We start from the raw sequence: 13,934 nt of genomic DNA, 5'->3' as shown, positions 1-13,934 counted from the left end.
GTCAGTCATCATTTTGTTGGCATAATTATTGTGAATATTAACTTTTGAACTCGAATTTAATACACTTTGAATATTTGTATTTATGCCGATTTTTTCTCATTTTTTTGTATCTGAAAATTTTAAGGAAAGATCGTTGAACAAAAAAAAAAGGAAAGATCATTGTTTTTATGTACTAAAGAAATGATCTTACAACGAGATAAAACAGTGAAAATTTACAATGGTATGTTGATTACACAAACTAAAGCCAAAAGCTATAGACACGGCTGAAAAAAGTTAAATGTTCTATCGACCAAAGAAAAAAGAGGGAAATCAACTTAAAAACTGAATAGGTATGTGCGATCATCTCTCACTGAATAAGACCGGTGATGGGACGAAGAAGATACTGAGTTCATATCCGATATTCCCTGTTGAGTCAATCCAAATCATATATGGAAAGATACGTATTACCTCAAATAACAACAAACTCTTCTGAAACTAGCTCTCAAGTACACCGACTCATCATCGGACTGGCCAAGTTCTTTCCCTGTCACGAACTCCAGCTCCGACAACACAACCTTACTAGAAAATATTGTGAAATGGAGTCTAATGCATCTCTCTTTTTTTTGTCACTGAATGCATCTTAGCCTCTTTTTTGTATTCCACCAACTCGTCTTGACATATATTTTGAGAGGAATCGAAAGTCAAAATAAATTATTCCACCAACTCATTTTCTTTCATTATAATATTTTCAAATTTTGATGTCAAGACAATTTATTTTGACTTTTGATTCCTCTCAAAACATTTAAACATACCTTCTTCAGCTACGGTCCAGTCCAATCGCCTTTGTCATTATTTTGATAGCTATAATCATTTACTAGATTTTGATCCGCGCTTCGAAAGCGCGGGTATTATTTTTTACTTTTATGAAATATATTATTTGTTTGTAATTATTGAACATATTTATTTTAGTAAAACTTTCTTAATAATAAATTTGACACACATAGTGTCTCTGGTAAACTATGTGTTTCTCTGACTTTGTTTTATTCCCTCTCCAATCAACATATCGAAGCGCGGATATTATTTTTTACTTTTATGAAATATATTATTTGTTTGTAATTATTGAATGTATTTATCTTAGTAAAAATTTCTTTATAATAAATTTGACATATAGAGTGTCTCTTGTAAACTATGTATTTCTCTGGCTTTATTTTATTCCCTCTCCAATCAACATATTTATTTGGCTTGTTGTTAAAATAAATGATTTTAGAACGCAACTGTTTACTTTGATATTTTGTTTAAACAATGTGACATATTTATGTATTAATTGTGTTCAATTAAATATTTACATTGTAATTTAAATTTGTATACAAATCAACATATTTGTGTAGTTTGTTATTAAAAAAATGATTTGAATCCAAATGTAAGTACTCTTATAGTGATTTTTTCAGTTCATATAATTTTTTAAAATATATTTATTTCAACTGAACCAATTAATATTTTGTTAAATTGGCCCGTGAAATATATTTTTATACATCGATATTCAAAAGATCTGGTAACTAACGATACTCAAAAGATCTGGACCGAATCAGGTTATATGGTTATTTTTGTTACAAATATCCGAACCCGTTTTAGATACATTGGTTATTTAGATATTTTTAGGTTCCTATACATCAGAACCGAATTCATCCAGATCTAGAATAATCCAACTCAAAATCTACACATAAGTTTATAATATTCAAGCGGGACTTGGTTACCAAAAAAAAAAGGATATCCGAAAAGAACAACATGTACCTAAATAGACAGATAATGTTCATGTCTAAATGATTATATAAATTAATAAAAAACTGTTTTATGTGTTTTGTTAAATTAAGTGAAATAGAAAGAGTTTTTTATCAAGTAAAATAATTATATGGAGTGGAAAATTAAGTGACAATAAATGTAGGACATTTTAAGTATTTTGATTTAAGTTATTATTTTATTCACAAAACATATTTTTGAACTATGTTTTTGGGTACGTAATTTTCCACCGATTGTAACTAAAATAAAAATATTTTAGTAAAATAAAATAAACCAAATGTTTAATCATATGTAAAACCTAATTATTTAGCATTTTTGATTTTATAATTGGCACAAAGTTAATATTGATTAACTAATAAATAAAAATATGCACTATTATTATTATGGTAATATAATTAATGATGTAATTTATTATTAAGGTAATATAATTAATTAAATTGTTAAACTAAGTGAAATATGGAAACACAATTAATAGATACTACTATTCAAGTTTCCAAACACTCCATTTTTTATAGCTATAACCAAACACACTAAATTTTTTTATTAATCTTATCCAAGTATCCAAACGCACCGAATTTGTACTTCACATTTAATAAGATAGACTAGATTTTGACCCGCGCTTCGAAAGCGCGGGTATTATTTTTTACTTTTATGAAATATATTATTTGTTTGTAATTATTGAACATATTTATTTTAGTAAAATTTTCTTTATAATAAATTTGACACACATAGTGTCTCTGGTAAACTATGTGTTTCTCTGACTTTGTTTTATTCCCTCTCCAATCAACATATCGAAGCGCGGATATTATTTTTTACTTTTATGAAATATATTATTTGTTTGTAATTATTGAATGTATTTATCTTAGTAAAAAATTCTTTATAATAAATTTGACATATAGAGTGTCTCTGGTAAACTATGTATTTATCTGGCTTTATTTTATTCCTTCTCCAATCAATATATTTATTTGGCTTGTTGTTAAAATAAATGATTTTAGAACGCAACTGTTTACTTTGATATTTTGTTTAAACAATGTGACATATTTCTGTATTAATTGTGTTCAATTAAATATTTACATTGTAATTTAAATTTGTATACAAATCAACATATTTGTGTAGTTTGTTATTAAAAATGATTTGAATCCAAATGTAAGTACTCTTATAGTGATTTTTTCAGTTCATATAATTTTTAAAATATATTTATTTCAACTGAACCAATTAATATTTTGTTAAATTGGCCCGTGAAATATATTTTTATACATCGATATTCAAAAGATCTGGTAACTAACGATACTCAAAAGATCTGGACCGAATCAGGTTATATGGTTATTTTTGTTACAAATATCCGAACCCGTTTTAGATACATTGGTTATTTAGATATTTTTAGGCTCCTATACATCAGAACCGAATTCATCCAGATCTAGAATGATCCAACTCAAAATCCACACATAAGTTTATAATATTCAAGCGGGACTTGGTTACCAAAAAAAAAAGGATACCCGAAAAGAACAACATGTACCTAAATAGACAGATAATGTTCATGTCTAAATGATTATATAAATTAATAAAAAACTGTTTTATGTGTTTTGCTAAATTAAGTGAAATAGAAAGAGTTTTTTTATCAAGTAAAATAATTATATCGAGTGGAAAATTAAGTGACAATAAATGTAGGACATTTTAAGTATTTTGATTTAAGTTATTATTTTATTCACAAAACATATTTTTGAACTATGTTTTTGGGTACGTAATTTTCCACCGATTGTAACTAAAATAAAAATATTTTAGTAAAATAAAATAAACCAAATGTTTAATCATATGTAAAACCTAATTATTTAGCATTTTTGATTTTATAATTGGCACAAAGTTAATATTGATTAACTAATAAATAAAAATATGCACTATTATTATTATGGTAATATAATTAATGATGTAATTTATTATTAAGGTAATATAATTAATTAAATTGTTAAACTAAGTGAAATATGGAAACACAATTAATAGATACTACTATTCAAGTTTCCAAACACTCCATTTTTTATAGCTATAACCAAACACACTAAATTTTTTTATTAATCTTATCCAAGTATCCAAACGCACCGAATTTGTACTTCACATTTAATAAGATAGACTAGATTTTGACCCGCGCTTCGAAAGCGCGGGTATTATTTTTTACTTTTATGAAATATATTATTTGTTTGTAATTATTGAACATATTTATTTTAGTAAAATTTTCTTTATAATAAATTTGACACACATAGTGTCTCTGGTAAACTATGTGTTTCTCTGACTTTGTTTTATTCCCTCTCCAATCAACATATCAAAGCGCGGATATTATTTTTTACTTTTATGAAATATATTATTTGTTTGTAATTATTGAATGTATTTATCTTAGTAAAAAATTCTTTATAATAAATTTGACATATAGAGTGTCTCTGGTAAACTATGTATTTATCTGACTTTATTTTATTCCTTCTCCAATCAATATATTTATTTGGCTTGTTGTTAAAATAAATGATTTTAGAACGCAACTGTTTACTTTGATATTTTGTTTAAACAATGTGACATATTTCTGTATTAATTGTGTTCAATTAAATATTTACATTGTAATTTAAATTTGTATACAAATCAACATATTTGTGTAGTTTGTTATTAAAAATGATTTGAATCCAAATGTAAGTACTCTTATAGTGATTTTTTCAGTTCATATAATTTTTAAAAATATATTTATTTCAACTGAACCAATTAATATTTTGTTAAATTGGCCCGTGAAATATATTTTTATACATCGATATTCAAAAGATCTGGTAACTAACGATACTCAAAAGATCTGGACCGAATCAGGTTATATGGTTATTTTTGTTACAAATATCCGAACCCGTTTTAGATACATTGGTTATTTAGATATTTTTAGGCTCCTATACATCAGAACCGAATTCATCCAGATCTAGAATGATCCAACTCAAAATCCACACATAAGTTTATAATATTCAAGCGGGACTTGGTTACCAAAAAAAAAGGATACCCGAAAAGAACAACATGTACCTAAATAGACAGATAATGTTCATGTCTAAATGATTATATAAATTAATAAAAAACTGTTTTATGTGTTTTGCTAAATTAAGTGAAATAGAAAGAGTTTTTTTATCAAGTAAAATAATTATATCGAGTGGAAAATTAAGTGACAATAAATGTAGGACATTTTAAGTATTTTGATTTAAGTTATTATTTTATTCACAAAACATATTTTTGAACTATGTTTTTGGGTACGTAATTTTCCACCGATTGTAACTAAAATAAAAATATTTTAGTAAAATAAAATAAACCAAATGTTTAATCATATGTAAAACCTAATTATTTAGCATTTTTGATTTTATAATTGGCACAAAGTTAATATTGATTAACTAATAAATAAAAATATGCACTATTATTATTATGGTAATATAATTAATGATGTAATTTATTATTAAGGTAATATAATTAATTAAATTGTTAAACTAAGTGAAATATGGAAACACAATTAATAGATACTACTATTCAAATTTCCAAACACTTCATTTTTTATAGCTATAACCAAACACACCAAATTTTTTTATTAATCTTATCCAAGTATCCAAACGCACCGAATTTGTACTTCACCTTTAATAAGATAGATGGTTTCTACGTTTCAAAATTGTAAGTTTGACAAGTACAACTTCTCTAAAGTTTTTCTTCCTTACAGCATGATCTTATCTTAAAGTAACACATGTAACTCTTCTAGTACTGAAAATTGTAAGAACTATAAAGTTTTTGTGATGTGATGTATAAGATATCAGTGAAGTTTCTTTTGTCAAGAAACATTTAACTATGTTTTTTTTTTGTAAAAGAAAATTTTTAACCTAGTTATCTAGGAGAGTCGCAAACTCTTGGATGAACTATTTTTCTAGAGCATTCAAATGGGTTCTAAAATATGAATTTATATTCACGTTAGGTGAACAAAACAATGTGACTTAGTTTTGCATAATAAGAATATCGAACCTAAAACGTTTTAGGATCTCAGGCCCGTCCACTACCACTTGACCACAAGACCCGTTCAGCATTTAACTATGTTATTTTATGCTTCGACTGTTACGTCATCCCTAATGGGGGATAATAGCAATTGAAGTTCTCATTTGATCTCTCTCTATATATATATATATATATGCCATTCGTAGAGAAAATATGAGATTAAAATTTCCCGTGGATTTTAATGGGTGACCATGAAAATATGAATATGAATAAGTTGGAAAAAGTAGTAGGAATAAAATAAAAGAAATATTTTTTTTTGTTCCATATCAATTTGATAATAAATGTTTTTGTTCATGGTTCTTTAAAATTTAAAGAATAACAAAGAATTATAAACAGCAAATATTTCTCATAAATAGTATATTTTTTAAGAAATGAAATACAAATTAGTTATTTCCCTTAATACTCTGTGTCACAATTAAAGCCTTGATTTTGTGATCATATAGAAATCAGATCCTTTTGGCTTTTGTTTAAATTTCGATCAATAGATCAAATTTCATTTTCATTCTCGTTGGATCTGTTTTTGTTTGGCGATTTTAGTGCGATAGAATAAAATTTTAAAGTTTAAAACTTCCTCTTTTTTTACACATCTCATCATATTCCATCTACTTCTGAGAACTGAATTTCTATACTGCTGGTCATCATTGATCTATATTCTACTGAGAAAGTTAATCTTCACTATTAGATGATTCAGCGAAGTGTTCTTATGAGATAAAAACTCAAATTTTGCATGTTTGTCTTCATCATTTGGTTCAGATTAATTAGAGTTGAAGCTTGCTTACAGCAATTATTTCAATGATGACTGATTTCAAATCGATTGAAGCTTCTTGGTGTTTAACATTTGCGGGGATGGTGAAGATCTTTAAAAGCAGAGGTGAATTTATCTTTAGAGTTTTGGATTTTGGGATGGATCTAATATATTAAAATAGAGTCCTAATTTTTATCTACTGTTGAAAGTTGTCATTTAAATTTTGGAGCCTTTCAAAAATATATTGTTTATAACCAAAATATGATTTAGATATGTCTATATTGAAAAATATTCCCCATTCTTTTAGGATTCCTTAAGCTAACAATATCCTAAATATAATGACTATATAATTACCCATAATCAAAACAATATCAAAATCTTTCACGTGATAATGGCTATATTTAATAATTTAATACAATATATTAATTAAATAGTTATTGGATATAGAAACTCTTCATTTAAAAATATTTACGGAACACTTTTATCAAATCCACAATTTCAAAAAGGTACATTTATAGTTTATAACAATAAAAATGTATATATATATTTTTGTCTAACTAATATACTTTATTCAATTAAGTGTTTGAGTGGGAGGACTTTTATTTAGCTGGTTGTTTTATATCTTGGCTGTAAAGAATTTGGTGGTTAAAATGATAAAATATTATTTTAAATATAAAAGATGAAATTAATAATAAAAATTATAAGAACAGTTAATAACATTTTTTCACAATAAATAGAAAATTAGGAAATAATAAAGAAATATATATATATATATATATATATGTGAAAATTAAAATGATATAATATGGATCTCAAAATAACAAAAAATTTATGAAAAATTAATATAAACTAGAATAAGTATTTTAGTTCTTGTGGGAGAGTAAAAATGTATTTTTATATTAAAATAAAGAAAAAATCAATTTTTATTCTCAAAACCACCTAAATGAAATTTCAGACGAATTAATAAAAAAAAGAAATAGAAAGTGGCTTTAACAACCACCATTAAAATTATTTAAAAAAAACATGATTAGTAAAACAGATTTTAGAAACTGTTTAATCTCATAAAGTCTCAACAATCCTAACTTCACTCGAATCCTAAATTTGTTATAAAAATTACACATTTTACAAGATAACCACACAAAAAGTAAATTATTCTATTCAAAAAACAATAACATTTTCCCTGAAGTTATAAAATATCATAAAACCAAAAATAAAATTTAAAACATACGTTATAAATATGAATAATTCCGCGCATCTGCGCGGGTCTGAATCTAGTTTAAATTATGTTTATGCTTAATTTTAAATTTCATTTGTAACAGATTTAGCTGGTGGGTTTTTATAATATAAAAGTTGACAAAAAACTATATTTTCTAATAACTTATAAGAAACCTAAATAAAAAATTTGGAAGTATTTCTTTTACAAAATCTTATTGTTCACAAGATTCTCAAGAGTCAAAATAACATAAAATCTTGAAAGTTTATCTTTGAGTCTCGTTACAAAGAAATCTAATTATTTTCTCTTTAGAATGATATAAAACTCATAACAGCCACTTCTCTTAGGATACCATCACCCTTTATTTATAAACCATAAATCTCAGTGGCTTTAAAATTTTTTGTGATATTAACTTTTTGATTTTCTGTTCATATCATATTTTCATTTAATTTTTCATAATTTCATTTCTTTTTTCAACAATATGCTTAAGTTTCCAAGTCGGATTGAGTTCCAAATTAGCATTTTTGTGATGTGAGCTTTTGTGAAATATCCTGTGAGGCTTCCTGTGTTTTTTATTTATTTTTGCATCAACAAGTTGATCTAAAACGAGATTGATTTAGATGTCTCGCATTATCCTTCTACGTACAAAATGTCCATTTACTTTAAAAGATTCGATTCTGAAATATATGTATACTTTTTGATTACTTATATTTTGTGGCATGAGCAAATCTTTGGTTGATTGTGTCAAAATATTTCTTAAGAAATTTAGAAGAGCTTGTAAATGTTGCTGATAGCCTTACCATCTTGTTATTGAAAACACAATTCAAAAGTCATTTGAAAGAATACTTTTAGTTTATATAAAAATGAATAATGATATATATATATATGTCCATACTCATGACAATAAGAATTATACAAATAATAATAAAAAATCACAGATAATAACGAAAGAAGTAATTAATAAAACAGTAATCGAAAAGCAGAGGAACAAGGCATCCACCGAACTCAAAAGATCTCTAAGCCAAAATGACAGCGTATAATGCTCCGGCAACAAATGTTCCCATGAGGAATGCTTGGTTAGCCCATGCGGCGCTTCCAGGCGCATCAGCTACGGTGTCTGGTCCGGGAGCCGGAGCAGAAGTGGGAGTTAATCCAGCGGAAGGACCAGAAGCTGGAGCATCGATTTGAGGAGGAGATGCAACAGGAGATGTGGTTGGAGCGGTGGTTGGAGAAGTGGTCGGAGCAGGAGTTGGCTCGTTAACTGGAACCGGCGGTGAAGCAACCGGAGAAGGTGTTTGTGCTGTCATTGGAGGAAGTGACGTCGGTGGAGAAACGGTGGTGGTTGGTGCCGGCGCTGGAGCTTGAGAGAGACATGAAGTGGCCAAGAAACCAAGAAAGATCACTACTTGTAATGCCTTGGGAGTCATCTTTAGATTGATTCTCTCTGAAAATTGAAACTGTGTTTTATGTTTAAGCTCTTGTTCTTTGTTTGATGGTGTGGAACAATGAGAGCAGAGAGGTTCTATATATATACGATGGTTAGGACTAATTATTTATTTATTGTTGTGACTTTGTGACACTAATCATTCAAAACCGCATACATTAATTCAACATGGCTTAGCTTGACAATGGCGGTTTGAAAATCACTGCGTGTTTTTCTTTTATTATTTATGTTTTCTTCTTCTTTTGACTTGGCGTGTTTAGATTTCTGAAGTTTCCTTGAAGAATCATCTACATGGAAGAGCACCAAACCGATGCACAGAGCTCTGCCACGTGCTTATCTGTATGGTGATTAGTCTAGCATCCACTATTGTGCCCCGCGTGTGGTGTTTAGATTGGTTATTAGTTATCTATATTATTAAAAGAGAAGTACACATATAGAATACCCTTTAATTTTAAGTGTTATTTACACTTTCATGCCACTGACATTAAATAATACTTCATATTTTAATGTTGTCTTTTCCACTTTGATTAATGTGTTTTCCAAAATTAAATTTGAATTAAATACACAATTAAATAATGCTTCCTATTTTAATGTTGTCTTTTCCACTTACATTAATGTGTTTTCTAAAATTAAATTTGAATTAAATACACTTCATTAACTTCTCGATTAAATCAATGTCAAATTCAAAAAAATACATTTTTCACTTGATTAATGTGTTAATAGACAAACGATTTTATTGGACAAACGATTCATGGAAATTATAATATCACTCTTCATTGAACAAATCTGAACGAAAAAAATATTACCAAATTTGAACCGAAACTAGATAATATCCAAACGGATTACCATTTAGTATCTAGAGAACCATAACTAAACCTTATTCGAACGAAATATTTCGGATATTCGAATGTATTAAATCAATTTATATACTCAATAGTTAGCTATTTTCGAGTTAATATCCAAGATATAAGCTATTTAAGTTGATTTGAAATATAAAAAATAGTCAAAAGTAAACATCTAAAGTAGATAAACAATAATCAAAACACCAAAAATATTTAAAATATATGTATATTTATTCTTTCATCCAAATATTCAAGTTAAATTTATTTTAATTTTTAATTTAGATACTTTAACTTACATTACTCAAATTTACATGTTATATTTTTTAGATTTAAAGATTTAAAATATATAAATTCGAAAATTTAAAAATAATTTAAACAGGTTATCAAACCCGCAAAGATATAAATCAAACCGGAATCAAAATTTATAAATACCCGAATAGAGCTAGAATCTTAACTCAAAAATCTCAAACCCGAATAAATTTTAACCGAATTCGAGTGGATACCAAAATACATATCTCTAGCTTAGTCAATATAACGATCAAATATTATAAATATACTATTTAGTATAAATAAATAAAATTAAAAGTGAAAATTAATATATGTGCGGTCGCACGGGTCAAGATATGTTTCTTATTATGTCTCGTTGACTGAGTGTATTTTGCTTTTTTGCTTAACCGCGTATAATGCCAGCTTAGAGTTTTACCAATGTTTTCATGTACATGTGACGTGGGACGAGTAAATAATCAACTCTATGTTATCTGAAAATATTACTCTCTCTGTTTCAAATTAATCTATATTTTGGATTTTGCACACTTATTAATAAAATGCATTAAATCATAATATTAAATGTATAGTTTTTGTGATTAACATTTTCCCATAATTTTTAACCAATCAAAATTTAGTAAATATAATTTTTAATCAAACAATTTATCATTATTATCTATTAAAAATTGCATTGAAAAGATAAAAAATACATTTTTTTTAAAACAATTTTTTTTCTAAAACTTGGATTAATTAAAAATGGAGAGAGTAGTTAACTAGTACTTAAATTTCAACTAATAACTATTTATGGAATTATTATAATCGTTTATGTTAGAAGAGGTATTCGGATAATCTTTGTAATATATTCCCTCTGTTTCATATAAATGTCATTCTAATATTTTTATTGTTTCAAAATAAATGCTATTCTACATTTTTTATATTTTAATATTAATAAATATCATTATATATTTTTATATAATAATAAAAATTGTAAGACCTCCGGTTATCAAAAACAAATTTAGCTGAAATCTTTAAAATGTTGCCTAGAGTCCGTACATCTCAGACCAGCCAATTGATTTACATAATTGTTACAACATACACAAACTTACAACTAAACAGTCAACCAACGCGCATTCTCATCTATAATATCTTGAAACTCAAACCTTTGTTACTTTTTATTCTAACCTACCTAACATGAGTAAAAAAATATCACTACACCCTTAGCATTTTTTTCTTTTTGGTAACGTATTAAGATATTTACCATTCCAATTTTTTACAGAACCACTTAGATTACAAGAGACATAAAACAAATGTAAAACTAAACAAAATTCAAATCTAAGTAACGAAGAAACCGACACTATCAGCAAGCAGCTAGCCGGAGAACATATCCTAATCGGAACTAAACGTTTGTCATAAAAAGAAGATTTGCAGGGAAAACGATAGACATAATCAAGTAGAGTTGACGGCTCGGTGATCTGCTCTTATAGATATGGGCACAACCAAGAACAGCTCGTGAAAGCCCTCTTAACATGCATTTAACACGGACATACAACCAAATCAGAGACCAAACCCACCCCCAAAGGACAAAGACCGAGTTTTATTCGGCAAGAGAAGCCCCTAGAGTTCAGCTCACCATCAAACCTACACATAAGAACACAAAGACAAACAACACGGCCTTTATGAACGGCAGTTAGTAGACAGCCCTAGACTTTGCCCTGAAACCAGTTTGATTCAGCACGCAGTGCCACCAAAAAAAAGAGCCCCGACTATTCTCCGCCTCATGCACCCCCACAACATATCTCTTTGAACTTTATGCATTGTATCAACGTATCTTCGTAATATATTTTGTCTTGAAAGCTGCGCTGACCTTATCATATATTTATACCAAAAATATTCAACCAATGTGGTTTATAAAACTAGTTTGGTCGAGGCATGGTAGGTCTATCTTCCTAGTTTCTGAAGTTTCACAATTTTTCTGATTTTTTCAAGTCCAAAAGTTTTGTTTATTTTCACTCCAACACCAAATGTTAAATCGTAGCTTTAATTAAGAGTGAATATAAAAATACTAACAACCCTAGCACCAAACATCTACTAGCTGCCCAAGATCGATTTTCGCAGGACATATATAAGATCCCTAGTGGTGATAAGAATTGCTGTGTATAATGAAAGGAAAACTCTTGGTTGGCTATGCAATTTAAATGAGGAGTTTTATCATGAGAAATTCGTGGAAGATGATTGAAGACTGTTACCTAACTTTCTAAGTGTCTTGATATAATGTAGTATAGTGTGATGATACATGAAGCTTTTCTAGTAGTTAACTTAACAATATATCGAACCAGAGCCGGTCTTTCGTAGCAGAAGTAATTACAGGTTTCCGAGAAAATATGTTGGTTGGTCCAAAGCGGGTGAAATATGGATTTCCGGTTGCCATTTTATAAGAAATAAAAATAGCCACATTTTTAAGAAAACTACCTTTATTCTAGTGTTTTAAATGGCAGCATATACTTACGGAGAATATAAGTTTGAATCCTCCTTGCAGCATACATTAATTCAGGCTTTTTTATCAGGTTTGTGGTCTTTATACTAATTCTAGACCAACTCTTGTCTAACCAACATAAACATGATTAAGATTTCAAACTTACACCATGCATACAATCTGTTGTAATTGCAACCTTTATATATCTGTCTGACGCTATCGCCTAACTTTTAGTTACGTGCACAAAATAATCAACGAATAATCATTAGAATGATGATCACATATAACGTAAGAGTAGGAAATGAATCCCGACACCGGTTAGAAGCCGGTAAGAAATTTGTCCTTATACCGAGTAAAAATGGCAGTCACTTCTTACGGTTCGTCACCTATCTCCCCGGTAATCCCGTCTCTCAATTAAAAAATAAAATAAAAATATATTTACATATTTATTTATTTTCACCGAGAGAGAGAGAGAGACAAAAAAAAAAAAAAAAGGCGAAGAAGGCAACGATACCATCCTTGCCCAAAAAAATTCAAAACTCCGATAACCTCACGCGCCTCCCTACCATTTTTTACTGATACGATGGAGCCGGCGAAGGTAGATTCCGATGCGAAGACTGTCAAGGATCAGAATCCTCATCCCTCCTTCCTCGAGCGTCGATCCGAAAGCCGCGGATCAAGGACCGACGACGAAGAAGAAGGGAGGCGGCGAGGACGCGAACACCGAGATCGCCTTGTCCGAGGTCGAAATCGAGACGAAAGGGATCGATCCAGCAGCGGCGCAAGGGGAAGCGCAGCCGCCGGCGAGAACGTCGTCTGGATCGAAGAAATCGGTGCATTGGAGCCCCGAGCTGGTTTCCGGGTCTCAGGAACCGGATCAGAAGTCCTCCGCCTCGTCGTACCCGGCCGATCTAACCCGTATATCGCTCGTTCTCCGCTGAGACGTCGGATGCTTCGTTGAAAGGTAGAAAGAGAGTATTGAGTGGGCTTAATGTTGTTATGAGATGTGTGTGTGTGTGTTCAACTATTGTGATATGAATTGGATCATCAGATACGATGGAGTCTGTGGAAAGGAGCGCTTGGGAGATGGGGGAAGAGGGTTGCTGAAGCTGCTAAGAAGACTGAGAGCCTTGCCG

The 13,934-nt window shown here is 29.0% G+C and overlaps 1 protein-coding gene across 1 annotated transcript; it reads right to left on the bottom strand.

The window, feature by feature from the left end:
- Positions 1-8,608: 8,608 nt before the first annotated feature.
- On the bottom strand, positions 8,609-9,290 carry LOC108811966 (classical arabinogalactan protein 2). Its single transcript, XM_018584092.2, has one exon. The coding sequence runs from the start codon at positions 9,200-9,202 to the stop codon at positions 8,792-8,794; it is 411 nt and encodes a 136-aa protein (XP_018439594.1). The 5' UTR covers positions 9,203-9,290; the 3' UTR covers positions 8,609-8,791.
- Positions 9,291-13,934: the final 4,644 nt, after the last annotated feature.

Source organism: Raphanus sativus, chromosome 6 (genome assembly GCF_000801105.2).
Source record: "Raphanus sativus cultivar WK10039 chromosome 6, ASM80110v3, whole genome shotgun sequence".
NCBI classification, from domain to species: domain Eukaryota; kingdom Viridiplantae; phylum Streptophyta; class Magnoliopsida; order Brassicales; family Brassicaceae; genus Raphanus; species Raphanus sativus.
The sequence above is the reverse complement of the archived record's forward strand: the minus strand, read 5'-3'. Positions and strand labels throughout refer to the sequence as shown.

Bases quoted from the DNA above. Each gene is read 5' to 3' on its own strand.
- LOC108811966 (XM_018584092.2), bottom strand. From the start codon at position 9,202: ATGACTCCCAAGGCATTACAAGTAGTGATCTTTCTTGGTTTCTTGGCC.